Below are 12994 nucleotides of genomic sequence, written 5' to 3' on the forward strand. Positions count from 1 at the left end.
GGTGTATCATTTTTATTTATCAATTCATCAGCTGATAGTTATTTGTGCTATTTCTACTTTTTTGCTATAATCAATAAGGCTCTTATGAACATTTGTGTACATGTTTTTGTGTGGACATATGTTTTCATTTCTTCTGGGATTATATCTAGAATAGAAACTGAGTCATATAGTAACGTTGTATTTAACCATTTGAGGAACTGCCAGACTGTTTTCTGAAGCAGCTGCACTATTTTACATTCCCACCAGCAATGTTTGGGGGTTCCGATTTCTCCACAACCTTGCCCAAATTTGTTATTATCTGTCCTTTTGGTTTATAGCCAGCCTAGTGGGTGTGAAGTTGTAGCTCATGTAGTTTTGATTTTCATTTCCATGATGGCAAAATATGTTAAAAATCTTTTTATTTGCTTATTGACCATTTATATACCTTCTTGGAAAAATTGTTCAAAGCCATTGCCTATTTTTAATTGGCTTATTTTTCCTCTTCATATTGAGTTTTTATTATTCTTTATATATACTAAATACAAACCCCTTATTAGATATATATGATTTGCAAATATTTTCTACCATGCTGTGGGTTGTCTGTTCACGTTTTTGGATTCTATTCTTTGAGACAAACATTTTTAATGTTGATGAGATCTAATGTATCATTTTTTGTGTGCTTTGAGTGTCATATATAAGAATCTACCATCAAAATAAAGCTACAAATATTTACACCTATGTTTTCTACTAAAAGTTTTGTAGTTTCAGATCCTACATTTAAGTCTGTGATCCATTTTGAATTAATTTTTGTACATAGTTTGAGGCAGGGGTTTAGACTCATTGTTTCACAGGTGGGTATCTAGTTGAAAAGATTATACTTTCCCCACTAAATGATCATGACACTCTTGTTGAAAATTGATTAACCATAGCTATGTAGGTTAATTCTGGACTTTCAATTCTATTCCACTTATCTAAATGTCATAAACCAGTATGATGCTGTTTTGATTACTACAGCACTTTCGTAAGCTGTGAAATTGAAAAGTGTGACTCTTCCAAATTTGTTCTTTTTTCAAGATTTTTGTGTGTGAATGGGTAGGTTTTTTCTGCTTTTCTTGTATTTTCACGTGAATTATAGGATCTGCTGGTCAATCGTGGAAAAAAAAAAAGAAACAAAAACTTGAATTTGAATAGGGATTTCATAGATGTGTTTGGAGAATATTACCATTGATTCTTTGCATACATGATTGCATGATAGCTCTCTATTTATTTAGGACTTAAAAATTTTTCAACAATGTTTTGTAGCATTCAGTCTACAAATATTGCAGTTCTTTTAATTTTACTCTTAATTATTTTATTGTTTTGATATATTTAAATGGAAATTATTAATTAATTTCCTTTTTGGATTTTTCATTTCTAGTGTAGAGAAATACAATTGATTTTAGTATGTTGATTTTTACCCTAAAAACTTGTTGAACTCATTTATTAACTCTAATAATGTGAGTGTGTGTGTGTACTCTTTAGGGTTTTCTCTATGTAAGATTATGTTATCTGCAAATAGAGATAGTTTACTTCTTCCTTTATAATATCATTCCTTTTATTTAATCTCCTTGCCTAATTGTGCTGGAAATTAAATAAAAGGAATTTTATTTAGCACAATGTTGACTAGAAATAGTGAGAAATGACATCCTTGTCTTGTTATTGCATATAGAGGATTAGAGAGGGTTTTCAGTCTTTCATCATTAATATGATGTTAGTTATGGGTTTATACATGGTTTTTATCAAGTTTAGGAAATTCCCTTCTATTACCAGATTGTTGAGTGCTTCTTTCTTTCTTTCTTTCTTTCTTTCTTTCTTTCTTTCTTTCTTTCTTTCTTTCTTTCTTTCTTTCTTTCTTTCTTTCTTTTTTTAATCAAGAAAAGCTATTGAATATATCAAATTCTTTCCTACATCGATTGAGATGATCATGTGGGTTTATTCCTTCATTAATTAATATGTTATATAACATTGATTTTCATAAATTGAATTAACCCTGTATTCCTGGGATAAATTCTACCTGGTCATGGTGAATAATTCCGTTTTTATACTTCTACAGTCAGTTTGATATGTTGAGGATGTTTATGTCCATGTACATATTGTGTCATATTCATTAAGTCTTTAAGCCATTAATTTTCACTAATTACTGGCTGATTGCTTTATTGTTCTCAACAATGTCCTTGGTTTGCTTAGTAGTTTGAAGGAAATAAATTTGAGTAGGGGTCATTTTTGAGGTCAGACTTTAAAAATTGTCATGATTCCAGGAGGGATATTCTTAGTTAACTCTTTCCCTGGTTTTCTCTGGTGAACTCTCTGGCTGTGGATTTAGCTTTTTGCTCTTAATTAAGAGGAGACTTAGACTTGAACTTCCTCATCCTCTGTTTCAAATAATTGGAGAATGCTTAACTGTACTTTTTTCTTACAGACTGCTTGTCCCCTGGGCAAAATCTTCATGCAACTACTCTGGGTACTGGGTTATGTGGCAGCCTCTGGTCTTTTCTACTTGACTCCATTGACTTGGAACCTCTCCCCTTGGAGCAAACTGGAGTGATGGTGATCAAAGACCCCTATTCTAGGCCTGCTACACCTGGAATAGAGACTGCATCCTTTGGGTTGGGGCTAGGTGGAAAAAGGAAGCCCCCAAATTCTTGGCTATATTCACCAGGAATTTAGCCTCTTCAAATTTGAGTTGAAGGGCATGAGAACTGCTAGCAGCCTGTCTCTCCAGGTGAGATAAGCCTTCATTAGGAATTTAAGAGAGAGGGAGACCTGTCTTCTTGGCCAAACCTGCTTGGAGTGGAGTTTCCATTATCTGAGCAGCACAGAGGATGTGTGGAAGGGGAAGGGCCAGGATGAGGCTCAGATGCCATAGATTCATGTTGTTCTTACTGGGTTTTAGTATATTGTCTTGAATAGTGTCATGCCCTTAGGGAAATTTCCAGAGACTTTAAATGGTTTTGTTTTATTTAGTTAGTTAGTTTTTTGGAACTTTGCTTGTTTTGCTAAAGAATGGGTCCATGCAATTCCTCACCCTGCCATCTTAGAAGTGGAATTACTTTAGGGGAGGTGTTCTTAACCATACTGCTATACTGTATACTTCCAATGTAGTAATTATTACATGACATTTACCATATTTTATTGTGACTTTCAGTTTATTTTATATTATTATATAAATAAATGCCACTGGGCATTTTCTCAGCCAGAGTTGTCATTCTTGCCTGGAGCTGTGAACCAAACTTTATTATTTATTGACTCTTGCAAAGGAGCTCTCTTCACACACCACTGTGGGAGCTACCAGAGCTTGCCATCAACTCTATCAATTCCCTCCCCATCTCCTTGCTCTGAGTACTGCCGAGTAAAGCTTCTGTTCAAGCTTACTTTCCCAGCCCCTAAATTTCCCTCTAGGTTCAGGAAGCTCAAACCCCGAGCCCTCAGCAATGCTTGAACCTCTGTGGTGGTTCAAAATGCTGAAGGTCTTCAAGGAGCATAAACTTTGTCAATGACCCTAGCAAAAAATGTAGCACAATGACATTTAGGGATATTACATTTCAGGGATATTACTATTAGTATTTTCTTAGTTATGCATTAATATATACAGTCTATTTAAAGCTAGCTGAAAACCAAACACAATTCCGATGATACAATATAATAGACATACAGACTTTTAGAAATTTGTAGTTTACAATTTGGTTTTTTTTTTTGTGTGTTTTTTTTGGTACCAGGTATTTTTGTTCATTTTTCCCATAAGAAGCACAAGCTTCACTAGCAGGAGGGCTGCTGTGGTTTTCATTAGCATGTTTTTAAATTAAGGTAACAGTGAGTGAGCCTAAAAGTCATGATTCTGCAGTTTATGTTTGCTTGTCTGCCTTAGGGTCATTTCAGTAGTTTCCCACAAAAATCTAAAGATTGATGACAATGATTAATTATGCTTTCATGATCACTCATGCTCATTTTTTTTCTTTAGCTAATTTATACATAATTTTTTCTGCTGCAGAGATGATAACATATTTAGAAACACTCTGCACTTTACTAACTGCTTTCTCATAGTTTAATCTCACAATTATGCTGTGTGGCCAGGTTTATTATTCCTCTTTTTACAAGACAGAAAAATTAAGGATCAGAATAGCTCCTTGGTTTCTGCTCAATGATCCATTAAGCAGAAAATCTGAAACTTAAACCTTTTGACTATAAATCTAGTACTCTTTGCAGTATATGCCAAATGCTTTTGAATATGAGTGTGTTGAAGAGAGGAGATGAGGTGAAGAAAAGGCAATGAAATAGGCTTAAGTACCAATAAGAAAATTAATTGCATATTATTTACTCCTTTGTTAAATGGTATATCCAGGAGAAACTAAGGACATTGCTTGATCTTACACTGCCATATAGAAATTACTATGTCTAACTTTCATGCTTTCATGTATATTATGCAAATTGAGAATCTGTTGCCTACATGTCAATCACAGTGTTCCTTAATATGAAAAAAAAACCATAAAACAAAAACACTAATTTACTTTTTATCTGTATTTAATATAAGCATATTAAGTTTTTAAAATTAATCTAAGAGAAGTAAAGAGGTAGGTTTTTTCCTTCTATTTGGAGTGCTGTTTCCTTAGAAGATCGTGACATACACAATAGAACTCTGTTTTAGTCTTTTTCCCCTTTATTCATTTTTTTCTGAATTTGTCTACTTCTGTGCTTCCCACAGATTGTGGGACCATGGATATTGAAATATCAGTCCACGTGGAAATGGAAATATTGTGGATCAAAAGGCAAACAATGACTGCTCTAAGACCAAGGGAATTTTAATGATTCTATATTATTTGTAACTTCTCATCAAAAGTGGGCTTGCTGTTTCATAATATGAACAATTCTTGATGTTTTGAGTTAAAACTTTCTACTTCTTTGCCTTAAAAGCACATAGTTATTTGAACACATTGTGAATGGGTTAAGTCACTTCCTAGTATCAACTACATCAAAAGATTTAATAATAGGATAATCCTTTGTCATCCCTCTTAGAAATTTGGACTTAATGGATAGAAATCAAAGAATAAAGAATCCTACGACTACTTATTTAGGCTTAGTCTTGTGTCCATTCCTGTTCTCATTTTTATAATCACACATATAGTTCTTTATTTCTTTTCTTTTCCTCCCCTTTTTTCCTTCTCTCTCTCTCTCTCTCTCTCTCTCTCTCTCTCTCTCTCTCTCTCTCTCTCTCTCTCTCTCACACACACACACACACCTTCAGACTATCAGAACATTTTAACTTGTTTACTCAACACATATTTACTGACCTGCTTCTATACATCAGACATAAGTGAAAACTAACTTTGTGTATTATTGGTACTTACAGTTTAGAGGTGGAGTCTAACAGTAATTAAATTTTTACACACACAAAAAAGTTTCCATTTCAAATAGGAATTACATGAAGAACCAGGAACCCTGCAAAATTATTAAGAACAATGGCTGTGTATTATGGGAGTGTGATAAGTGTCACAACCTTTTACTCAACTGGGCATCCAAGTGGTAAGTCCATATTGCATCACAAAAGACTTGAGAGGAATAGACGGTTTCCATAGCTTGACTCACTAACCATATTTGGGATCCATGCAGGCTAAGCTTGAAGGAAACAGAGACCATTTATATGAGATGTGATCAACAAACACTGTGAATGTTTAAATTAAAAAAATATATTACAGTAAAAGGCATGTTGCCATTAATCCCTGTAAAAATACTCCCCCTCACTTCGAACACACTTATCCCATCGTTCTTGCCACTTTTGGAAGCAGTCCTGGAAGTCCTTTTGTGTGAGTGTCTTTAGATGCACTGTCATGGCTGCTCGATGTCCTGAATCATTCTGACTTTGAGGAAGAGCCACAAGTTGCATGGTGCCAGATCCGGTGAATAAGGTGGATGAGGACACACCGTAATGTTTTTATGTGACAGAAATTGCCGTGCCAGAAGTGACATGGAGCCTTTCCACTGTGATCACAAAATTTAGTAAATGCTGCTGCCCAGTGCCATCCAATGGAAAGGCAGGGATCCTCAACACGGGAAGTGGTGCATCAAACCTTAGTAACTGTGTGTGACAAGTTTCAACTTGTTTTGTGCAGTCAGTCGAGTGTGAGCTATGGTTCAAAGACGTTGTGTTTTAAAGTGTGCCATACATCATCCTCCATATGCCAATAATCCATGTCACACATTGCTTCTGGTATGGCAATTTCTGACAAATAAAAACATTGCAGTGTGTCCTCATCCACCTTATTCACCAGATCTGGCACCGTGTGACTTGTAGCTCTTCTCCAAAGTCAAAAGGACCATGAAAGGTAAATGTTTTGAATCAATTCAGGACATTGAGTCAGCCATGACAGCACAACTAAAGACACTCATGAAAGAAGACTTCCTGAACTGCTTCTGAAAGTGGCAAGAACAATGGGATAAGTGTGTTTGAAGTGAGGGGGAATATGTTGAGGGTGATTAATGGCAATGTGTTTTTTACTGAAATAATTTTATTTTTATTTAAACATTCACTATATTGTCTGATCACAAATTCACTATATTGTTGATCACACCTCTGTAAGTCATAAAGGTGAGACTGGGGCATGCAGGAATTAACATTGTGTGAAGGAGTATCATTTCGTGTACAAAATAGCAGTCATTTTGTTCAGCCAGGAAAGGAATTTAAAATAATTGACCTTATGAAGCTTTCCCAATAAAATTCACTTTCATCTTATTCAGGGTTAAGCATTTCCAACACTCACATCAAGTAAAATCCTGTAACTACCTCAGTTCACACACTTACCACAATAAGACTAGAGAGAGTATAATATAATGCTAGGAAGGAAGAGGTTAAAAAGTCTGAAGTCAGACTTCCTGGATTTGAATCCCTACATTCTCTGCTACTTAATCTGTGTAATCATCCACATTTTTATTCAATCTCTGGATGTCTCAGTTTGTTTTACCACATTCTTGGGATCAGAATACTATCTATTTATTAGAAATATTGTGAGGACTGAATAAGGTTTTATATGCTAATGAATTAGTAGAGTTTCTGGCATATAGTAAATATTTAATACATCTTAGCTGTTTGCTTTTTGTTATGTGTACATCTACCCAACAAGATTCTATGCATACCTTCAGGTATATGTATATACCTATAAGATGACATGTAGGTGTATGGATTAGTCATCTTATTATTTATACTACAAACAGATGAAATTCTAGTACTTTGTTAGGAAACTGCATTAAAGAGTTCTGCCTTGTATAACCTGTAAGTACCTGTTAAGACAAAATACTTCTAAAGATACTTATGAAACATACACATATTTTTTTGCACGTTACAAAGGAAATACTCAATTGTATAACACAGGTGTTAAACAAGCTTTTTAAAATTATTTGCCAAAAAGTGAAAATCATATTAAAGCAATAATTAGAAATAAATTATAGGCATCATAAAGGGGTAAACTACTCATTTGAATTTCCTTTTATAGAGAATATCACAGATTTTTTTATACTAGAAAATTATGTTGAGTCTACTTAATTTGTATTAAACAATGTACAAAGGGCAGATGTTGCTATTATAAATTTTACTAAACACCCAATTAGTATTAACATATAAAACAGACTGCTTCTCATGTTTACTAATTCTGTAATTTGTTTAGTCTACTAGAAAGACTTTTTCAAATTTAAAAATAAGTAAGCTTTCCTGAAGGAAAATAAAGTTAAGAACTATGGACTATTAGGATTGAAATGTACGATAAAGTAGCACAAGGTCAGGCACATTGAAATAGCCAGGGAGAATGCATGTCTCCATGCTCTATGGCTATTTACACAGTACCCATCTGAGTATTTTACTGTTTAAGAATATCTCTGTTAATATCTTATTTCATATGTTTATTGTGAAAGAAAATAATAATGTGTAAATTAATAACAGTTACCATTTATTGAATTTTTAACAAGTTAATGGAATTATTTCACAAGTATAATCCATTTAATATTCATAGAATCACTAAATGATAAGCACTATAAAGAGAATCATATCTATTTTATTTATCAGTGTCCCCAGTAATCAGCACTGAGCTTGAATACAGTTTATACTCAATAAATATTGATTCAACAATTGGATGGTCTTTCTGTTGAAGTAGGTTCTTCCAAGAAAAATATTGGCTTAGTCTGCTAGTGTTTTAGTGTTACTGAATGTACAACTTTAATCAAATTACCCTTGTTTGGAATGGTTATCTACATTCATGTATACTCTAGGGTTTCAGTGAGAGAATGCCTGAAGCATACCCTCACTTTAGCATGTGTAGGAAACTGTGGAAGGAGGAAATCAAGCACAACATGTCTAAGAATGCTACTGACAAAAGCACTGTAATTAAAAGAAAAGCCTGCAAAAACCTGATTCTGATCTACATAAACCGAAGGCTGGAAAAATGTAACCAATAAAAATATCTTAGAACAGCATCAAGATTTCTTAAATCTCTTTTAAGATGATGGTATCAGTTAATAAAACATAAAGAAATGAAGGATAAACTAACCTTTAGAAGGCAAAACCACAAGGCTTGGATCTCACTTACCAGAACGGTCACCACACGGAGAACCACTCCACGCATGTTATTCTCCAGTTTCTTGTCAGTCAGTGACCCATTCAGCCCTGTGACAGGATTCCAGCACCCAAGCTGAAAGATAAAATAGCTTAGTCACTTTTCTGCCTGAAGAACAGTCCAATGACCTATGTATAGATCTTTCAGAGAACTGTGTGATACATCTGGTATAATTGATACAGGAAGGGCCCGGGGCAGGTTTTCCTTTTCAATAGCAAATGAAGCAATCAGAAATGCCATTTCCTGCTTTTAAACATCATCATATGGATATGACAGTACCCAGCGTGTTTTACGAGACTTGCTGAGGACATTTGACTTAATGAGGAGTTATAAATACACCAAACATGCAGTCCCAGTAATGCACTAATTGGAAAAATAATAGCACATATAATTCTAGCATAACGTCTGTTCTAATATATCAATACTGCAAAAGTTAGATTTTCTTACAGTTTCCATAGTTTTAATTAGATCTTATACTGCTTTCACTGGGGAAAAAACAGAAGATTTTTAATGTGGTTAGAAGGATTACTGCTTTTATTTGAGGAAAAATCATATATATGGCTTTGTTGTTGTCAAGTATTCACACATAAAACAGTATCATTTCCCTTTTTTGTCAGTGCTATCAATTTGCTTGGAAAATGTTGGCAGCAGCCTTTCCCTTAACGTCTCCCTATGATTCACTGCTCTTTACTCTCCAAAATACTGGTTTAATTTTACATCCTCATGTAGTTCTTATCTCTTGTAATATCCAAATCTGAGGGCTCCCGGTTTTAAAATTACTGCTTATAAATCACAACAGGATAAAAATGGATGACTCTCAATTCAGAAATAAGGAGAAAAGAGAGATGCTGTGACTTGAATTAGTAGATAACGGCTTAAGAAGCAAAGCTGCAAGGAGAACACTGTAATGCATATCTTGGGAAGAAATGTCATGCTATTAATCCTGATAGCAGATCCATGAGCCTTCACATTTGGGAACCTATTCCACATTTGCATGCTTTAAAAATGTGACAAACCTTTAGTCATATTCAGAGACTGTTTTGATTAACTGAATGTTTATGGGAGCACATGGTTATTTGTGCTCTTCCTCCTGAAGACTGTGATTTATTTCCTTGTATTTCATTGTGTTTGTGGCTTCCAAAGTCGTCAACATACTGGCAAGTCTCCCTTACTAACGATTTAGGTGCTTCCTATTCAAACTCAAGTTTCTCTTTGAGCTCTCCAAAAGGTGTTTAATTAAGAAAACTAAAATGTACGTAATATATCGTAAGAGAAGGAGATATCACAGTGTAAACAAAAAGTCAGCTTTTCTGTATTAAATAATTTGGAAAAGCCTGCTAATTGTTGGTTTCAACTGTAAAAGCAGATTAAATTCATACAATGATATGTCGTTCTTAGTTACATAAAAAGTCTAATTAAAACTTAGATCCAATTAGCAGATCCAAATGTGTTGAAAGTCTAATTATCAGAGATATTGTAGTCCTCTTGCCAAAGTTAAAACCTTATGAAATTTCTTTTGAGCTTTTGTTCTCTTTTGAGGTCAACTAAAGTCTATCCTCATTACATTCCTTGATGTGCACTTTTTCTTAATTAGTTCTTTAATATTTTATTTTCCTAGACTAAACCATGTTGGTGGAAAAAGTGATCTCCAGCATTAAATGAAGAACTAAATTTGCAATGTGCTATTCACATTTTGCAATCATATTACTTAATTTTTAGCTGAATGAATAGCTTTTACTACATCATCTTGTTCAGGGTAAGTATGTCTAAGCTGCCAAAGTAAAAACAGAAAAATTTTTTTTTTTTCTCCCATGGAGGATTTTTTTTTCTTTTTTAAGTTTGGTTAACTTACTGTCAATTTGCTTAAATAAATTACATCTATTAGTGCCAACTTGACCATAGTATTTAGGTGTATTGACTAGTCAAAATATTTACTACAAGAATAAACAAGACTGCTGAGCAGTTTGTTTCAACAATGCGCTGCACAAATATTTTACAATATATAATTTCCAGCTTCTTACTTTTGCCTTCCTTTAAATATTACCGAATATTGTCAATGGTTTAGAAATTCTGTCTAAGAAAGCACTCTAGTATTGTGGGGTCTGAAATAACAATAATGCAAAGTATTTAGAGTAGGTATATCTTGTCTTCATACCTAAGCAATGACTTAAACATTATTTGTACCATAAACGATGTTTCTTATTCCTTTTTTCTTTTTATTCGCACCGATTCTTCCAATGAACATGTCTTTACTAACCCCTCTTCTTTCTTTGGCCCTTTGGAGAATTACTTTATTTTTTCATCCCTAGATAAATGCTCCAACTAATTCATTTTTTCATGACTCTGACTTTCTGGTTTAGCAATTGTTAATTCTTGGTCAAGTGTCCCAAGCCAATCAAAATCTTTCCTTGAAGTTTTATTTTTAATATCATGTATGTGCATAGTGGGTAAGTCAATAAGTTGATATGAAGTACTCATGGCTTTTTTTTTTTTTTTTAATGTTTGGCCAGATTCTCTCATAGATATTACAAGGCATATAATTTTCCCCTCTGCTTAATGAAGCTTTTTCACTTTTCTATTTCCTCCCTCCCTTCCTTCTCTTCTTTCTCTTTTTCTATCAGACTCACATGTCTTTTGATCATAGCACTAGTAAGGCTGTTCCTGTTCTTACAAAGAGCAGTCTGGATTTTAGGATTGGTGACTCCTTTTACTGAACTCAGTTCCTCCTTCATATGCACAAACCCCAATATTTAGTGTTAGCTGTGGGCACAAAGAACTAGGATGCTCAGAGACTGAATTTTGAGGTAGAGAAAATTTAAGATACATATTCTCTGGAAAAATAGAAACAAATTACATCTACTCATCACATATCAACATTGGGCATAACAACAAAACAATTATTAAGAAAGCTACATAATACTTATCTCCTATATTGGATAGAACTGTTTCTTTCACATTTTTGGGAATACTTTCTATGTGTCAACCATGTTACTGAGCTTTTCATACATGATCTCATTTAGGGCTCAAAATAACTTTATGAGAAGGTGCTGTTACCATTAGTACTTTATAAGCATAGAAAGTAAGGACTCAACTAAGGTCATGTATCCACTAAGAGAGGAAACTAGGATTTAAATTAGTGCTTTTTAAAGCCGAGATGCAGGGTTTCTAATTGCAGTGCTGTTTTATAGCTTACAAATTCTTTACATCAACATGATCTGTTTAAAGTAGGTAGAGAAGATATTATTCCTATTTTTATAGTCAAGGGAATTGAGACTCAGAACTATTAAGTGGCTGGCTCAATATAATAGCTAGTGCATTTACATTTTGGCAATAGAAGTTAAAAGGCAAAATCATCATAATCGTCATTTTTATAAAAGTTATAACATGTACATAGTACATAGAATGTGCTAATCATCTGAGAGTTTTACTTATATTAATTAATTTACTTATCAAAACCACCCTATGAGAAAAGTATCATTGTTGCCCCCATTTTACAGAAGGGGAAACTGAGTATCAAGAGGTTCTGCTCCTTCCACTGTGTTATCTTTTATCCACTTAACCTGTCAAGAGGTATTGCGTAAAATTAAGAAAGTAGTAGAAAAATTAAGTGGCTAACATAAGAGAGACTCAAAAATATTTCTGGAAATCTCTACTTTGTTTGACCAACTTACTAAATATAGGTGTGGCACAGATTTTATTTACCCTACGGTCTGCTGATGCTTCTCAAAATGTATACCAAAGAGGAAGTAAACAACAGCAACACATAAAGGAAATGTTGAATATACCCTTTTTAGGGAAAGATTTTTCAAGTTTTGTAATTCTTTAACTTCTGTTCATATCCATTCATCTCCCGGAGGTTCACTTCAAGCTATTCTGTTTTATTGTAATAACTCTTCCAATAATAAGCAATAAAAATGAGTTAGATTCACATAGATCCAAATTGAATTTGTATCTACAATGGGTCATATTCCCTGAAGCATAGCAAGATTGACAGGCATAGTGTTTGATGAAAACTAGAAGAATTTCACTTACGTTCAAGTGTGAGGCTTATCTAACAACTTCCCTGGTTTCATTGTTTGAAATTTTATTAACTTGACTTCTCTGCTATGTGGAGAAGGTTGTTTATGTCTGGTTGTGTTTTTGTTTCTGTTTTTTATTGTATTTTTTTAAAACAATGAGGCCAGAAGCTAATAAAGATAATGCACACAAAATAAAGATAATGCACACAAAATCTCTCAATACTATCTATTCAGTTGAACACTTCCTAAGAAATAATAAAAGTGGCCCCTGCAGCAATGAGATTTACAGAAAGTTATACTGCTGATGTCAAAACAAGATTCACTATCGTCCATGGCCTGACAGTCTACGGAAAATTTAGAAGG

At 33.8% G+C, this 12994-nt stretch overlaps 1 protein-coding gene across 3 annotated transcripts in view; it reads right to left on the reverse strand.

Annotated features, from left to right (window-relative positions):
- The window catches only part of GRID2 (glutamate ionotropic receptor delta type subunit 2), a 1327069-nt gene that overhangs the window by 360671 nt on the left and 953404 nt on the right, over positions 1–12994 (reverse strand). For all 3 annotated transcript variants that reach the window (XM_019741137.2, XM_074323476.1, XM_019741134.2), the window contains exon 9: positions 8586–8687. In XM_019741137.2, the coding sequence (XP_019596696.2) occupies positions 8586–8687 (102 nt within the window). The remainder of the gene's footprint in view (positions 1–8585; positions 8688–12994) is intronic.

Source organism: Rhinolophus sinicus, linkage group LG02 (genome assembly GCF_036562045.2).
Source record: "Rhinolophus sinicus isolate RSC01 linkage group LG02, ASM3656204v1, whole genome shotgun sequence".
Lineage (NCBI taxonomy): Eukaryota > Metazoa > Chordata > Mammalia > Chiroptera > Rhinolophidae > Rhinolophus > Rhinolophus sinicus.